The sequence below is a fragment of the Pieris napi genome, chromosome 14, assembly GCF_905475465.1.
Source record: "Pieris napi chromosome 14, ilPieNapi1.2, whole genome shotgun sequence".
NCBI classification, from domain to species: Eukaryota; Metazoa; Arthropoda; class Insecta; order Lepidoptera; family Pieridae; genus Pieris; species Pieris napi.
In genome coordinates, this window is record NC_062247.1 from 4,314,637 (window position 1) to 4,332,149 (window position 17,513).

The 17,513-nt window shown below is 34.0% G+C and overlaps 4 protein-coding genes across 11 annotated transcripts in view; 2 read left to right on the forward strand and 2 right to left on the reverse strand.

The window, feature by feature from the left end:
• LOC125055800 (piezo-type mechanosensitive ion channel component) overlaps window positions 1-3,002 on the forward strand; it is a 49,721-nt gene extending 46,719 nt beyond the window's left edge. For all 7 annotated transcript variants that reach the window (XM_047658414.1, XM_047658411.1, XM_047658412.1 and 4 more), the window contains 2 exons: window positions 669-810; window positions 1,195-3,002. In XM_047658414.1, the coding sequence (XP_047514370.1) occupies window positions 669-810; window positions 1,195-1,341 (289 nt within the window). In that variant the 3' untranslated portion in view covers window positions 1,342-3,002. The remainder of the gene's footprint in view (window positions 1-668; window positions 811-1,194) is intronic.
• Window positions 2,990-6,870, reverse strand: LOC125055801 (DNA-directed RNA polymerase II subunit RPB2). 2 transcript variants are annotated; one of them, XM_047658418.1, is made up of 2 exons: window positions 6,779-6,870; window positions 2,990-6,611 (listed from the first exon to the last, which is right to left on the reverse strand). In XM_047658418.1, exon 2 carries the CDS (start codon window positions 6,577-6,579, stop codon window positions 3,052-3,054), a length of 3,528 nt encoding a protein of 1,175 aa, XP_047514374.1. In that variant the 5' UTR covers window positions 6,580-6,611; window positions 6,779-6,870; the 3' UTR covers window positions 2,990-3,051. The 2 variants fall into 2 exon arrangements, with proteins under 2 accessions (XP_047514374.1, XP_047514373.1); XM_047658417.1 differs by having other exon boundaries at window positions 6,689-6,858.
• A 1,932-nt stretch (window positions 6,871-8,802) lies between these two features.
• LOC125055802 (LIM domain-containing protein jub) lies at window positions 8,803-15,087 on the forward strand. The gene is made up of 7 exons (XM_047658419.1): window positions 8,803-8,835; window positions 9,033-10,537; window positions 11,150-11,319; window positions 11,542-11,604; window positions 12,270-12,435; window positions 12,896-13,036; window positions 13,640-15,087. Exons 2-7 carry the CDS (start codon window positions 9,058-9,060, stop codon window positions 13,747-13,749), a joined length of 2,130 nt encoding a protein of 709 aa, XP_047514375.1. The 5' UTR covers window positions 8,803-8,835; window positions 9,033-9,057; the 3' UTR covers window positions 13,750-15,087.
• A 64-nt stretch (window positions 15,088-15,151) lies between these two features.
• LOC125055803 (uncharacterized protein C18orf19 homolog A) lies at window positions 15,152-16,467 on the reverse strand. The gene is made up of 3 exons (XM_047658420.1): window positions 15,981-16,467; window positions 15,625-15,770; window positions 15,152-15,425 (listed from the first exon to the last, which is right to left on the reverse strand). Exons 1-3 carry the CDS (start codon window positions 16,343-16,345, stop codon window positions 15,187-15,189), a joined length of 750 nt encoding a protein of 249 aa, XP_047514376.1. The 5' UTR covers window positions 16,346-16,467; the 3' UTR covers window positions 15,152-15,186.
• Between the last annotated feature and the right edge of the window lie 1,046 nt (window positions 16,468-17,513).

The following is a 17,513-nucleotide window of genomic DNA, read 5'->3' on the forward strand; positions in this document are numbered from 1 at the left end:
AATTTCCAAAAGTTCAGAACGATCGAGATTTCTGGTGAGGATTAGAGGGCCCCCTGAGCCTGTGGGCCCCGGGGCACTGCCCCGCCTAGCCCCTAGGTAGCTACGCCACTGCTTCGTACGTACAGAACTTCGTACACAAAAATGTGTCAGGTGTCGGGATTCTTCGTGGCTACATTGCATTAAATAAGTGCGTTAGAAATTGACTGGCTTTGGATTACTTACGTACTAGTGAGACTCAAAATTCGTCGCAATCTATCTTCTGTGAAAAATATTAATTATTAATATTTTTAATGAATTAAATTTTAGTACTTAAAACTGCCCCTGCGAATATCGTTTCGCCCTAATATGATTTTTTTTACTTAACCTACCTTTTTAGTAGTTACATACTAACATATGGAACATATTGCATGACATTATTTTACATTTTTCAATGCAATTTTTCCAAATATTCTAAAGTACCTCAGAGTTCAAGGAATAAATTTAAAAAAAATACTCGTATTGGAAAATTTTCGACATTTCCGCTTAGCAACATACTCGTATTTTCCTATTCATTTTTATTTATATAGATTTTATGTTAATTATTATACATTGTTTTATAAATCATATTCCATTTCACATATTTTACCTATACAATTCTTAGTGATCACGTGATTATTGTTCATTTTCAGTATAATCGGTTTATACACAACATTCGTGTTTCTTGCGTCACGAGTGCTTCGCGGCTTCTTCTCTGGCATCTACACAAAGATTATGTTCGACGATCTGCCCAACGTCGATAGAGTGTTGCAACTCTGCCTTGATATTTATCTGGTAAGATTTGGAAACTATAAAACATTCATACAAATATTTAATCTACTATTCTAATTTTTCTTTGGTTGTAAAGATTTGAAAGTTGTGAAATGTCAGAACCGAATTTTAAATAATTAAATTCAAATTTATGTTATATACTAAATCTAATTGACTAGAATTATAATTCCCAGTTCTTATGTTAGTTTCAAAATTACATGCAGAAAAGTATTTTTGAAGCACATTTCTGACCATGCCAAAATTTTGGTATGTAGCAACATATATTACCACTTTACCTCACAAAAACTATAATTAGAATTCCTAATTTAATTCTAATCCTAATTTAATTCTAATCCTAAAAAATATAAAAAATTGTGGCACGTACTTATAAACGTACGTATTTTTTAGGTGCGTGAAGCTCTCGAATTGACATTAGAAGAGGATCTATTCGCAAAACTGGTCTTCCTGTATCGGTCGCCGGAGACCATGATTAAATGGAGTCGACCTCGAGAAGAAGACAGCCAAGAACAACGAGCTCTACCAGCTCCGAACTGAAATTCTTAGTAATAATTCGTCAATATAAGAAATATTTATAACTAACTCTATCTAAAGTACTCAGGGGTAGGTTTATCTCTTTCTGTCTACGCTAGAATAACAAGAGACAGATATAGTTAAATTTTTGTTTTATTAATACAAACTCAGTATTAACTTACTGGGTTTTTATCAATAAAATGTTTAATATATGGTTTGGTACATAACATTGTCAACTTTATTTCAACTCGATAAGAGTAAGCCAAAATAGAAGGGTTTCTCCTAGAAACTTCGCCTTGACTTTTATATGTTTTTACTGAAATAATAAAGTAGTTTAAACAAATTTTACAAGACAGCCCATTTCATATACAGTGTAAACTCCATGTAACGTCCTTCGATTTAACGACAAAGTTCCTAAAGCGCCGAATTCATGCGGCTTTGGTTGGTTTAGCTTATCTTCCATGCAATGACACACTCTAGATAGCATAACCCCCACCCTCAATAACGAAAATTAAATAATAAAAAGTACTTTTTAAGTTGCCAAAATTAGTTAAAACTGCGGAACTCTGTACGTTCTTTTGTCGCTTTATAGGCCTATCCCGTAATAAACTCAACTTACTCAACTGTCGGCATCATACGACATACATACATTTTTATGTCATTACTAACACTAGTCTGAAATAAACTTTTTCTTCTTTGTTTTTAACGACAACTCTTTGTAACGTCAAAATATGCACTGTCCCTTGAGTGTCGTTTTATAGAGTTTACACTATATATATATTTAGTATATTGATACAACTCACGCATTGATTTATCCTTGTATGTACACACGTAACAATTTTTTATCAATATTGCATTTAATGATACGATATATAATTTTTTAGTATCTAAGAAAGATTTGTAAGAAAATGAGCCATTACTATATTATAACCAGTGTTACGCAAGGAAAAAAAGTAAATTCAAGTTGGTATGTTTTTGGAAATTTACCATTTTACAAGGTATGGTTTTTGTTATCGTTGTACAGCGATATTTGGTGCTTCAATGTTTATTTAGTTTTGCTAGCGTTTAAAATACATTTTGTCTAATCTCACCTCATTATATAGTACTAAAACTTTTGACTCCATCGAAGAACAAGCTCTCTGCCTATCATAAGCGTTTTTACGTATCTGCTGTATTTTTAACCGGGGCAGTTACGTAATATACAAACTACCAAAGTAGTGGCATTAAACATGAAATATGATTTACTGTTTTAAACTTAAAGTGAGAACTGAAACCTCACCCAAATAGTATATATGCTTAAGCTGTTTTTTTAAATCACATAATTTAAATAGATCCATCGTGATAGTTGTTTTAGTACTTACATATCTATAAAAAAGGTAGGTATCCTATTCTACCTAGCTGTACTATTTACTTAATGCTAGTTTTAATCAATTGTAAATATTTATAAATTATATTTATACATGTTGGATTCTCATTAAAATTTATTTAATGAATTGCGCTAATAAGCACACAAGCTTTATAAATTATGAATTCAATGCAGTCCTTTACCTCAGTTCTATGTTTTGTCTATTGTGAATGTAGTTAATGAAAGTGCAATTAAAATAATGTTCATTTTTATATCTGTTGTATTTAAGCTGCATTTAATGTTGTGGTTTGATAATAAAGTCATATAAAATGTTATAAAATAATTTTATTTATTCAATCAATACAATTTTAAACTCACTTACGACATTGTTAATTAACTACCATAAGCCTCGGCGCAATATTCATAGACATCAATTCTTGGAATAATAATTTCGCGGCATAGGGTAGTCTTACTTGTGAAATCTGGGTTTTGTTTTTACACCCCTTACATTCAAAAGTGTTATTTCTAAGATTAGCAATAGCTATGAGACCGCAGAAGTTGCAGACGTGGATTCTGTATGGATCTGATACCTCAAATAGCCGCTCGCGTAAGAATTGCGCTGCGCCGTGAGCGATTTGACAATCACGCTCCATTTCTCCAAAACGTAGACCGCCGTCCCTCGCCCTTCCCTCCATAGGTTGTCTAACCAAAATCTGCACAGGTCCTCTAGCTCGTGAATGTATTTTGTCATCCACCATGTGCTTAAGACGCTGGTAATAAGTAGGCCCCAAGAACACCTGAGCATTTATCTTTCTTCCAGTGTGTCCGTTGTACATTACTTCATTACCACGAAGGTGATAGCCGTATTCTTGCAATAAAGATGAAATTTTTTGCACATTTACCGCGTCGTTAAAGGGAGTTGCGTCACCGATTTCGCCTTTGTTCGATGATACTTTCCCTTGAATACATTCAATCAAGTGACCAATTGTCATACGAGATGGGATAGCGTGCGGGTTGATGATAATGTCGGGTGTTAATCCTTCACAAGTGAAAGGCATGTCTTCTTGTCTGTATTGAATTCCACATGTTCCCTTTTGCCCGTGACGAGAGGCGAACTTATCGCCAATTTGGGGAATGCGCACTGAACGTACTCTGATTTTGCAGAATTTATAACCTTCACTGTTCAATGTCAACATGACTTGATCGACGATACCAGTTTCACTGTTACGCAAAAACGTTGATGCATCTCTTTTTGAGAAACGTTTGGTTGTTCCCTCAAGTTCATCATCATTTTCCGGTAAAGTAATAGTTTTTCCTATCACAACATCATCTCCTGATACTCTTATGCCAGGAGCTATAATGCCATCTTCGTCCAGCTTGTCATACAGGGCATTTCTCATTCCTTGACATGTTTGTCTAGTAGGCTTTTCAAACTGTTCTTCCTGATCACCAATCCTCTTAGACTCAGAGTCTTTGTAAGACCTATAGAATACAGATCTAAAGAATCCTCTTTCCACAGCTGAAGCATTCAAAATGACACTGTCTTCCTGATTGTATCCTGTGTAGCACAAAATAGCAACAATAGAATTGATTCCAGCCGGTAATTCACGGAAACGCAAGTACTCCATAGACCTTGTTGTGACCAGTGGTTTGTGTGGATAATACAACACATGAGCTAAGGTGTCCATTCTTACATGGAAATTGGTAATATACACTCCCATAGCTTGTTTACCCATAGCACTCTGGTATGTATTTCTGGGGCTTTGATTGTGATCAGGGAAAGGAATAATTGATGCACAAACTCCTAATATCATAGCTGGATGGATTTCACAATGGGTATAAGTTGTACAGTAAGCATATTCTTTAACTTGAGCTAAATCATCAGGGCTCATAGCTATCATAACTGTCTCCTCTTCTAAAGTATCAATGTATTCAACAACACCGCTTGCTACTAAATTTTGCCAACCATAGTTATTATAATCTCTTTCCTTCAATTGATCAATATGCTTTTTCTTAAGCAAAAGTGCTCCATTTTCAACAATTAATAATGGACGACAAATTCTTCCGGCATCAGTATAAATTCTTATTTCTCTGTCACGAATATCACGGATCATACTGACTTCAGATACAATTATATCCATTTGACGTCTCAGTTTTCTCAGAGTAGCCATTAATTGTTCTGGGTCCCTATGTATTCCTACCCAACACCCATTTACAAATATTTTTGTAGCATCTGCAATAGCCGACGGTGCTATTTCTTCCAAATTCTCCATAGACCACTCCTCCAAGAACTCCAAAATTGGTGATGGCTGACTTCCAACAGAAATATAAGCCATCAGTGCCAAGTTCTTTACAAGGCCCACAGCTGCGCCTTCTGGTGTTTCTGCAGGACATATCATACCCCAAAGTGTATTGTGAAGTTGTCGAGGCTTAGCTAATTTGCCATCACGTCCAATCGGTGAGTTAACTCTTCGCAAATGTGACAATGTTGATGCAAATGTCAACCGGTTTAACACTTGTGATACACCAGCTCTAGCCTGGTGAGCTTTCTTTTGGTCACCCCAGTTACCAGTAGCAAGAGAGTACCTTAAACCATCTGTGATAATTTTTGTTTTAATAGCTAGTTCCAGATTAAAGTCTTTGCCTTTATCAATAAATTTCTGTGCATACATCCTTACTTCTTTCAGTAAATTCTTAAATAATCCACGAAACAGAAAAGCTAACAATGGTCCAGCTAAATCCAACCTTTTATTTCCATAATGATCTCTGTCGTCAAGTTCTCTGCGACCTAAAGCAGCTAGAAGTAACCTATGTACCATGTAGCCCAAGAAATAAGCTTTTTTAGTCTCACAAAAATCTGAAACACCAACATGAGGTAACATTTCCTTTTGTAAAATTTCTCTAGCATATTTTATTCGCCTTTCTTTAGTCACACCAGGCCTTGCTCCTCTAGCTCCAATAAAGTTTAGAGCCACATTCTGTTCTTGAATAACAAATGCCTCATCTAGGGAAGGTTTTACCATTTCCATCATTTCAGGATCATCAAAGTCATAAATAATATGTTCTAAAATATCTCTGTCAGCTACAAAACCAAGAGCTCTGAATACAATCATAATAGGAATCTCTTGTTTAATATAAGGAACAATAGCAACAATTCTTTGACCAATAGCTGACTTTTTTATGCTTTGTCCACCACGAGCCATCATATTAACCCAAAGGGTAGAAGTTGGCCTAGAGCTATGTTCCAAGCAAGAACGAATTTCAGTTTTGTAAGCATACTTTCCATCCTTCATGCTGAAAACATATACTGTATTTGTTGCCATCTTTTCTTGAGCAATCAACACCTTTTCCGAGCCGTTTATAATGAAATAACCACCAGGATCCAGAGGACACTCATTTAATTCAGTCAAATCCCTGTCAGTAAGATTGCTAAGCAAACAGTAAGTGGATCTCAACATAATGGGAATTTTCCCAATAAAAGTTTTTTGATGCTGTGTTTCAATAGGATCTTCATTTTCTTTAATAATGGTTTTAGTAATGTCGACATATAAAGGCGCAGAGTAAGTTAAATTACGTAAACGTGCTTCATTGGGCATCATAGGCGATGGAGCACCATCTTTTTCCCAATGTGTTGGCTTGGATAAGTAAATCTGGTCAAACTTCAAATGATATTTAGGCGGAATTTCTATCTCGCCAGAAGAATGTTGTGCTTCAGCCTGGAGTTCAATAGGAGGAGAATCTTCAACAATTCTTTGTACGGACATTTGTATGAACTCGTCGAAACTGTCTAGTTGCTGCCTTACTAGACCCTTTTCATCGAAATACGCGTTAATTACTATCCAGCAAGCTTCCTGCCACAATTCTGATGATATTTCTTCCACATCTTCCTCTTCATACTGATCTTCTTCTTCATACATCTTGGGTTTTGAGCGGTAACTTCAAGGAACACCTACAAAGTGAAATGCGTAAATTATTTAAACTAGCAGGGAAACAAATCATAGAAAACGTTATTGGATGGAAACTGACCTTATACAGGATAAAATACTTATTTCTTAATCATTTGCTTAATAATTATAAAATATAATCATTTATTATTTGAGTAAGGAAAAAAATTACATCTGCGCGTTGTTTGTGCAACATTCACTAATTAGTCAACATGGCGGAATCACGATGATACTGAAGTCTGAATCTCGAATGCTAACAGCTAACTGTTAAATGTTTTTTTTTTTAACTGTTAAATGTTAATTGATGAATTTACAGATTGACAACTGACAACAGAGTACAGAGTCAGACTAGCGGCAGCGTTTTGTCACCTACTCCAAACCGCAAATATCGACAGATGTCACATAATATATAGATAATAAGATTTAGCAACTGCCTTTAAAGTTTAAAGCATGTCACTTTGTCTAGTAAGCTAGTGTAGCAATATTAAAAATACTACCTTGTGTATATTAAGCTTTTCCCATCAATATTAGGGCGTGACAAAACAGAGGGTACAACGTGCGCGGCAAAAACATGCGGCTTTCGTAGGACGCAACAACGAAATACGAATGCTCAATGCTAATTAGGGATGCTCGATACGAAAAATATCGTCACATCGTTGTTAACAGAATCGAACATCAGTATTTACTCATGGCCTCGGTACGACCAATGCAACTTACGAAAAAATTTAAGTCTTCTTCGCATCCACAAATCAGGCACAATTCACTTCACTTCATTCGTTCTTCGTAGTCTCGCTCGCTCTTTCTCTCTTTACTTCCTCACTACTCTATATCATCCAAGAAATAGATTAAAGTCAGTTGATAAAAATATCGAAATATGTGATAATTTGTTCTGTTTCTTCATAAATTTCGAACCATTTGACTGTAGTTTATTTCTTTGTCAATTATCAATAAAAAATCATCAATCCAACATCGATGTTCGCTTTTCGATAAATATCGACCATCGACGTTGGGCTTTCGATTATGATAATTCATGTTTTTCTAATATCGATCATCCCTAATACGAATGCACATTGCACCTGCACACAATAAAGCGCGCGGCACTTGGACAAACTGCTGCAGCTCGAACGCCGCGCTATATTTGGTCACGCTCTTAGAGTTTGCGTGGACATCACGTCATGTATATGTCACCGTAAAATTGTAAAAACCGTTAGATTGTAATCTATCTCGCGAGATTGTAAACTGTCGAAAGATTGTCAACTAAACATACTGCTTGCAATTTAACGTATTATTATTCGGTAGTTATATGAAGTTGTTGGGAAGTAAAATTAATCTGTAATTGACCAAAGAAGTTTGAACGATAACTAAGTTAGTGTAGTACAATCTACCGAATACTGATAACCGATAACCGATAGATTACAATCTAACGGTTTTTACAATTTTACGTTAACATATACATTTTATTGAAATAAGTGTTTATTTCAATAATTCTATTTACGTACTATGTTTTATTTTGCTAACTTATAATTATCTTAGTATTATTTTAGCTTCTGTATATTTTAAACAACCAATTCTAGTAGGCAATTATACCACTAGTTCCTGAAACCATTCTCTGTAACTTCCAATACGATACCAAACTCATTAATGTGTTTTGTACCGCGAGATCCCAAAGTTCCGTTCAGTTTTATGGATATTGTGAGAACTACATCGAAATTACATATAATAAAAATAAGTCGGGTTTTCCTTCCTGACGCTATAACTCCAGAACGCACGAACCGATTTCCACGGTTTTGCATTCGTTGGAAAGGTCTCGCGCTACGTGAGGTTTATAGCAATTTTATAGAAGTTTATAGAAAATTCAGGAAAAATTTCAACAGAAAAGCGGGATCACCAAACGAAATGTTACATAAAACAAAGCCATCTGGTGGCGAAACGGAGTTCGCCGAGTTTGTTAGTTACATATAAAAACGTCGGGATCAGTGTCACATGATATTATACATAACATGTACACTTTGTATTTTTATAAGACCTACCTAGAGAAACGATATTAGAAAACCTTACATTGCGTGTCTCAGTCAACCTATTATACATAATATTATGTTGGATAATACAGGCATATCACGACATATGAAACAGATAATTTTCTTACTGATACAGATAAACTAAAGATGACATTCACAGATTGTGTATTATTTTTATTTGTATTCTGCGGGCTGCGCGGTTGAAAATAATGTGATTATTTACTGATTAAGATTTATTTAATACATAATTGTTTTTATAATTTTTACCTTGCATATTTCTAAAGCTCTCTATTTGTTCCTTCGCAACTACTAAATCAATGTAGAAGTTAGATCCAATAGTTATTATAACAACTATGAATCATTCATTTTATCAATATTATTGTTCTTGTACACATTTATAGTTTATAGGTTTTAAATAACTAATTCGAAGACAATGGACTTTCCAAGAAGAAATAATGTGGAAGAACAACGATGTGTACTCGGACTACAAGACTTAAAAATATCGAACAAAGACGAAAATGAAACTGAGCAGGCGCACAGTGCAACGACACCTAACTTAGCGGCGCAGACAAAAAACAGGCCCGTGGGCGCGATTGAGAGTTTTACTTTAGATACTAATCCTAATAATCGTCAAGATTACAGTTTTTATGAGCGTTCTAACGTAATAGCAGCTTCTAAATACGCCACACCTAAGCGCGTCGAAACTATTGCTTCAATAAACAAACGCGATATCAATGCCACTGCCCTGCCGCCCAGCCCTACGCGCTCATTAGAATCAATATCACAAAGATCTTTAAGTTATCAAACAGAAGACTTATATGAAATACCAGGTAACACGAATGCTTCGTATCCGCCCCCTGTGTATGAAAATATAGACTATTACGGTGAGCAACAGTTGCCTCCACCCCCATTCTATCATCAACTATACCAACAGGCACCCCCTTTGGTCCCTGAAAGCTACTACGACACCAGATACAGTAAGGCACAGCCTCAAGTACCAGTAAACACAAAGCCAAAACCAGTTGTCTATGAGAACATGCTTTGTTCTGATAATGAAAAAAAAACTGACTTTAAAACACAGGCAATTCCAAACCAACACTTTATACAACAGAGCTCAACTCCTGGGCCTCAAGTCCCAAACACTAGTCTGAATAAAAATATTTCAAGTGATAAATGTAAGCTAGATAAAATCCCGCCACCTCCACCATATAACTCATCCCAGGACACATCATGTGGTGACTACACAATAATGAAATCTGCTCCTCCGAAATACACTGATGTGAGTTCACTATTGAAAACTGACAATAAACTGACTAGTATTGAAGATAAGGTTACAAGTGTTAAGCCTTCAAGTGCAATATATGCTTCAATAGCCCCTAGTGCTCAAAGACCAAAAGCAAACATAGCTACAGAAGTCCAAACAGCTGTGCCTGCTCCAAAATTTTTTCACCCGAAGCCATTGCTAGGGAATGGACTTGGGAAAATTAAACAAACAGTGGCAAATGGGTATAACCTAAATTTAAAAATGCAAGCTGGTAGGATGCAAATTGTTGATGATACAAATGGTTCGGACTATGTTTGCATGACTGGTGGAACATCAGCATCAGCTGTAGCTGCAGCAAGTAGAGACAATGTGTCTTTATCAGAATCTGTGGGATCTAGAAATCTTACATCTACAAGAACATCTCTCTGTTCACCTGCCCAATCACCAGCACCGAGTCCAACACCCAGCTCTATGTCACAAGTATCGGGTGGATCAAGAGGCTCTGGGGGAAGAGGAAAGAGCTTGCTTCCATACAGCATTACTCCTCCCCGCCCTCAAGGCCCCAGTGAGGCTCAGCGAAAAATAGAAGAAATGACCAGGCAACTAGAAGAGGAAATGGAAAGGCAAGATGAAGAAGGAGAATACTTTGGTAAGTTTTTCAGATATATTCTTTAATAAAACTAACTGTAGGGTTAGGGTTAGGGTTGAAGGACTCCTTTCTCCGCAATTAGACTCGAGGTTGGTCCGTTGTGCGTACGAGTCCTGGCTAATTTAGCCAGCCTAGCTCCTTCCAGAAGCACAGAAGTCTCCTGGGCACTTCACAGGCTTCCCGGAGCGACCTCACCGTTCCGAGGATTTTTTCACGTTGATTAGCCACAGCCTCGCATTCCAAAACTAACTGTAATTTATGACACAAAATTTTAAAAATTATGATAAGTCAAATCTAATTTTTCTTTAAGCTCAATAGTGTACAGTCATTAAAAATAAGTGGATAAACAGGCTGTTTTATTTTTTCAAAATACTTTTTATATTGTTTCCTCAAAGAAAAAAAACTACCTATAAAAAACTTTTTTTTAAGGGATGGTTTTTATTTTATTGTTTGTGCCAAAGTGACCGTCTACATTATTTAAGTCCTAGATTAGTAATATACTTGATAGATATTATAAGCATATAGCAAAAAGAAATGTTATAAGTGTTACATTTATTTAATATGTACATGTACAATTAATATACATATATTATATATACAAATATTCTTCAGGTATTTGTCACACATGCGGCACTGGAGTAACAGGAGCTGGTCAAGCATGCCAGGCAATGGGTAATTTGTATCACACCAACTGTTTTATTTGTTGTTCATGTGGTCGGGCTCTTAGAGGAAAAGCATTTTACAACGTTCATGGAAAAGTATATTGCGAGGAAGACTATTTGGTTAGTTTTTAAAATATTATCCTTTTACAAGACTTATTAAAAAAGAACATATTACAAATTAAATTCATTATAAAAAATTGTGTTTGAAATGGTGGTAGCAAACTGATTTTTTTCATGTAAATAAGGCCTCAAATACGTATATTTTATTTAAACTTTATGACATAACATTCATTGTGGATTGTGCCAATAAATAGAATAAGTTTTGTTTTTTATATATTTCAGTATTCTGGTTTTCAACAAACTGCAGAAAAATGTGCTATTTGCGGCCATCTTATTATGGAAATGGTATGTATGCACTTTTTATGATTTTTACAAATATGTATTGAGTTAATTTTATAATTATTCCACTTAAACCCAGCTTTAAAAGACTATCCAACATTATATACGAGACAAGATTGCATTCTGGGAATTATATAGTAAAACAGATCTAAAAGATTCTATCTAATTTCTTCTTCTAAGTGTTTGAAAATATTTTTGTACATTTAGTTTAATTGTCCTGCTTATGAGTGAATGCTTATATAAAATAATTAAATGCTTTTCAATACGGTAATATACGGTTTAGTTTGATTGCGTAAAGGCATAGGCCATAGCATAGCAAAACAAATTATCTTCAATAATATTAAATTCTCGCATCTTTTTGATAGACAAATCTACACTACAGCAATCTAAAAACAACAAATTTAGTATTACAAAACAATCCTAATGTATAGGAAAGTTACATTGTTTATGCCTAGTCCAGGATATTATATCATGGAATAATCTTTGTATAATTTCTACTTGCAGGGTTAAAGATGCTTTTAAACCTAAAAGTTTTAAGTTGTTCACATAAAAAGTTTTCCATTCATTTATTCTTTAAAAAAATATATATGTATCAAGTAATATGGTTTTAATGATAAAATTTATTATTCTATTGTTTAAGCTTCTATGTAACAAATTGTCCTTAATTTCAGATATTACAAGCAATGGGCAAATCATATCACCCAGGGTGTTTCCGATGTTGTGTCTGCAATGAATGCCTTGACGGAGTTCCCTTTACTGTTGATGTTGACAATAAGATATACTGTGTCAATGATTATCATCGCATGTTTGCACCCAAGTGTGCCAGCTGTGGAAAAGGTCACTCAAAAATTACTTTTTATATGAAAGAAATACAAAAAAGAATAACTATAAAACATAAAGATAAAAAATTTAAAAGGGAATGTATAAAACAAAATAAAGCGTAATAATGCTATCAATAAAAATAGTTTTGAAATAAAAGTTACAAAAATTTGCTTATGTCGCTTCTAAAACAGATTTGGGTATACAAAAACCGAACATCCATCCTTAACCCAATCATAATAATGCAGTTAACCTACAACTCTACCTAGAGCTCAGATTATTTTGATTCTAGGCAAATAAGTGTTCTATGACATTTGCCTTTGTTTGGCAAAATGAGCCAGGAATAATCTGCCGATTGAACGCACAAATGATTTCAAGGTTTACAACCACATTCCTAACCAATATTAAGCACAATCCAATTCAAAAATATTTATTTGCGAAGAGTTTTTTTATTTATAATTTTTGTTGTTTTTTCCAGGCATAACGCCCGTTGAGGGCACAGATGAAACAGTCCGAGTGGTTTCAATGGACAGGGACTTCCATGTTGATTGCTATATGTGCTGTGTGTGTGGTATGCAGCTGACAGACGAACCCGATAAACGATGCTACCCATTAGCAGGTATATTTTTTACTCATAACTTCAAAAAAAAGTTAAAACATGTTAATTTTTTGTTTGTTATTATTATTAATTTTTATCTTTAAGTGATTATAAATCTATGTTTGCGAAGTCTCGCAACCAAAGTCAGGCAGATAGAAACTGTTTCAATGATTATTTGTTTACTGGTGATTAGTCAGTGGCTACCCAAAACAATAATTGTTTCGCTGGGATTCAAACCCAGAAACAGGTTGTGTCTTGTTTGTTTAAGCAGTTTATATATATATGGCGGGAATACAGCGATTTACTCATAATAATGATTGTGAGTTCTTAGACAGCGAAGCCCGTTCTTTGATAACTGAAGAACAATTTTTTTCTGCTTGACTCATTATTTGGGGTTATGAGATTTCAGCTAAGGGGCGAGGTATGTGTTTAGGCGCAGGTTTTATTTCCAGAATGTCAGTCATATTTGCAAAATAGTTTTTCTTTGATTGCTTTCTTTTATGAACTTTCATAATTCCTGTTTTCCCAAGATAAATCTTTAGAAGGGCAGCTGTTGAATACTCCAAACTTAGCAGTTTTATACATTGTAGTGAAATGTCCATTTTCAAATATATTTTTTTGTAGGTAAACTTATGTGTCGGGCTTGCCATTTGTCGACGATAGGTGCCGCATCAGGACCTGGAATGTCGCCCGCGCCACATCTTTCACCAGCTTCCTACCAGTATATGGGCTAAGTTAGTGACTCATTAAAAAACTAAAAAGTGCAAAAAGAAACTATCGATGCTGCTTGTGAATAACGGCTCATACGTTACGAAAACTCTGCGATGAGTTTGACAACAAAACATACGTTTCATACTCCATAACACAAATATAAAATAAGGGTGACATTACAAATGAAGAACATTTTGTGAAATTTCCTGACATTATAGTTATCAAAATGGAGTCATTTTATAATGTAAGACAAATAAGGTAACAAGAAATAATTTAATTGTAATTCAATAAATAGTTTTATATATTGCTTAGGGCTACATTACGGTACAGATATCTGAATGAGTTAAGTTATTGCTTTGTATAGAAACTATGAGTATAAAATTCTGTATATTATGGTATGTGTATGCAGCTGTAAAAAAGCACTTGGGAATTGAAAGAAAAGAGATAAGTATATTAATGTCTTGCTCATTTTAATGTAGCGATAGGAACCAGCATAATTTTTAAGGTGTGGATAATTATCCTATGAAAATGTTATTGTAATTGCCATAAATTACATTTATGATATAGATAAGATTTTCACTGTTGAGAAATTGCAGAGATTAAATGTTTATAATAGATAAGTACAAGCATGCAATTTTTTGCATTCTATAATTTATGATGACAGAAGATTTAAATGGTCACGATTAAGTTTAATTAAGTGTAATTTAAAATCTCAAAATTAATAGTGATTTTGTTAAATTAAGATATTTGCCTACAGTGCTTTGTGATATCAATAGGTTACATTTAACCACTATGAGGCCTTTGAATAGGCAATAAATTTGCATTTATTAGAGATGTTGCTGAAAAAACCTGACCCTGAAATGTCTGAAAGAAGATAATCTATGAACAACATTTTGTAATATTCTTTTTTAAGATTACTGCAATTGGACTGACACTTGTAATGAAGTAAATTTTGTCTTAAGTAAAGCAGCTTTCTGTTATGAAATTAAGTTTAAACTTGTACCATTTTCAAAAACTCAATTGGACAAGGGAATTGGACATACAATGTAAACAGGGTTAATTTATGGTAATGGTACAAATGAAACATACAAATTCACAAGTATTACTTGTTAAAATTTTATGCATTTTTTTTTTTTAAATAACATTTGGCAGCACACCCTGCAGTTCTGTTTTTATTTTTGCCTAGACTAATAATATAGCCATTCTAAAACATTCCAAATAAGTGCTGTCTCAGTAATAGTACTTAATTATTTCAATAATATTTGTAAATTTTGGTAATACAATTGAATGGAATAAGTTACTATATTAGCCTTAACAGCATTTTATATTTATTTTATTGAAGCAATAAATACATCTAGTAATTTGATGTTTTATTTAATAAAAATACTAGACAAGCACTGGCTATGCCATAAATACAATAAAATGTATAATAATAACAAATATTTATTTAAAAAAAACTATTACATTTTCTTAATCTTGTTTTTCATATTACGCATTTCTGTTTTATATCTTCGCATTTCATCAATAACATGAGTTTGTTTTTCCTTAATTTGTATTTGATAATGTTGCTTGCTCTCATTGAATTTGTCTTGAATATTATCTTTTTTTTCCTGTAGCATCTCTTTAATTCTCTCACGAGAAGGTACTGGTTTAATCCATCCAATAGTTGTTAATTTCTTAATTGCATATGTTGTTCCACCTGAAGTAAAATGTGTGTTATAATAAGATTTAAGACTTCAACTTAATAATAGCTCTGGATTTAGTTCTCACTATGTAGTAACGAAAATTATAAAAGGAGATAGATAATAAAGAGAAATTAATACATATTTTCTCAAATATCAAAATCTAAACATATGTATAAAAAAATGTACTACATATTAGGTAAGATTCAACATTACCCAAAGTTGCAGCATATCTTAGAGGTGTAGCCGCTTTATAAAGTGCAAATGTGAAGGCAAAATATCCAGCTCCTGATTGTTTCAGTGGCTCCATTAGTTTTTCACTTACGCCAAGTGATTCTAATAGGCTGACTACATCAACACCACTGTAATTAAGAAATTACATATTATTTCATCATATTTTACTTTTAATAAGTTTTATATAAATAAGATTTGGCTTTCAATTATCAACACAGTAATATTAATTACCTGTGTCAAGTTAATTGTTTCTTGATCAGTTTCAGCCTATATGATCAATCTAAAATACATCATAAAAATACATCAATATAACAAGAACTATTTTCAAATTTAATTACCTTCTAACTGCATAGTAGAATCCACCAAACCAAACAGCTGATGTAGCCATATGAACTGGTACTAGAACATACCAATAATCTCTATACATTTGCTTAAATCGCTGTATTAGACCAGATTTCTTGTCCTGATCAGGTTGAGATGGTTTTGTCCCATCATTGCTTTGTGTGGAGCAAGGCCTCAGCGGTGTCCATAATAGCTTTAACTCTTTTTCAAATAAAGGCTGCTGGAGAATACTATTTTGATAACAAATTCCACTAGATAAGGTTCTTAAGGAAAATTGCGTTTTTACACTCCATTGTACCGGTTTGGTTATGTTATGCAGATAACGTTGATTTCTACATAAAAGTCTTATTGACAAAGCCATAGTTGAAATACTGAACAATATATTTAATGTGTACACATTTTTATTAAAAGTTTTATAATGTTATTGTATGACGAAAAATTACAATGTTTTTAATAAATTAAATTTGCTGCATCTATCACTGTCAAATTTATTAATGACAATTAACTCATAATTTCCTGCATTTGACAACGACAGAATAATTCAAATTTTCTTGCGCTTCAGAACAAGGTGTAGTTTGGATTACAAATTACCGAATTGTTTAAAATTCAAAACCATTTATTAATTTAGTTAACACAATGTACGCTTATGAACTTACATAAAGATATACATATTCAATGCTTCTAATTTTACATTTACTGCCAGTTCTCAAATCAAGGGCGTAGAACGGACTAGAAGAACTGGCAATAAACTCTCCGCCACTATTTTTAATAGACAACATTTTTTTGTTTTACAAAATGTTTGTAAGTAGAAGCAACTATTACACCATATAATGTGGAACATTATATTTTTAAGTGATTAATAGTTAATTAATAATAAAAAAATATAAAGATTTGTCCTCTATCAGCAGAAGGCATGGTGAAATAATAGCATGCACTTACATTCTCGTGGGAACATCAAGCAAATACATAGTCGAAATAACTAACATCACCGCATACATGAATTCAAGTTCGACCAGTCACCACAAGTAGCACCCGTTTACGATTATGACGCATGGCCAGTCATCGGCCCCCTCGCCATATTGTACGCAACCACCCGACGCATGGACGCCGCCACAAGCAATGCCATTAAAGCGGGCATGACGATCCTTGAAATGTGAACTTTCCATACCACATGCCAATGCAGGCAGCACATATATGGGTCTAAAATTTGTCGGGTCAGAAGTGCTGCCCGTTTTGTATAACGGTGTGATTTTACTTAGCTTAATCTGGTCTGGAAAGACTCCACAATCTATACATTTATTAAATATTATAGCCCCTGAAATTATTTTTCACTTGGTAATAAAACTATCTGAATAAAGCAGATGAACAAATAGCCTTACCACTAATAAGTGCACCATTTAGTAAAAAGTAAAAATAACCTTGAATGAAATCTTTAGGCGGGCGGCTACAGGCCCAATGGTATTAGGCCAACATCCCTGTGGTTCATTGATCTGTTTATAAGGCGGTCAGCTAGACAAATGCTGCGAATT

Bases quoted from the DNA above. Each gene is read 5' to 3' on its own strand.
- LOC125055801 (XM_047658418.1), bottom strand. From the start codon at position 6,579: ATGTATGAAGAAGAAGATCAGTATGAAGAGGAAGATGTGGAAGAAATA.
- LOC125055802 (XM_047658419.1), top strand. From the start codon at position 9,058: ATGGACTTTCCAAGAAGAAATAATGTGGAAGAACAACGATGTGTACTC. The intron at 11,320-11,541 runs GTTAGTTTTTAA...TATATATTTCAG, and splicing joins ATTGCGAGGAAGACTATTTG to TATTCTGGTTTTCAACAAAC. The intron at 11,605-12,269 runs GTATGTATGCAC...CCTTAATTTCAG, and splicing joins GCCATCTTATTATGGAAATG to ATATTACAAGCAATGGGCAA.
- LOC125055803 (XM_047658420.1), bottom strand. From the start codon at position 16,345: ATGGCTTTGTCAATAAGACTTTTATGTAGAAATCAACGTTATCTGCAT. The intron at 15,771-15,980 runs GTAATTAAATTT...TCTTAATTACAG, and splicing joins TTCTACTATGCAGTTAGAAG to TGGTGTTGATGTAGTCAGCC. The intron at 15,426-15,624 runs GTAATGTTGAAT...ATTTTACTTCAG, and splicing joins AAGATATGCTGCAACTTTGG to GTGGAACAACATATGCAATT.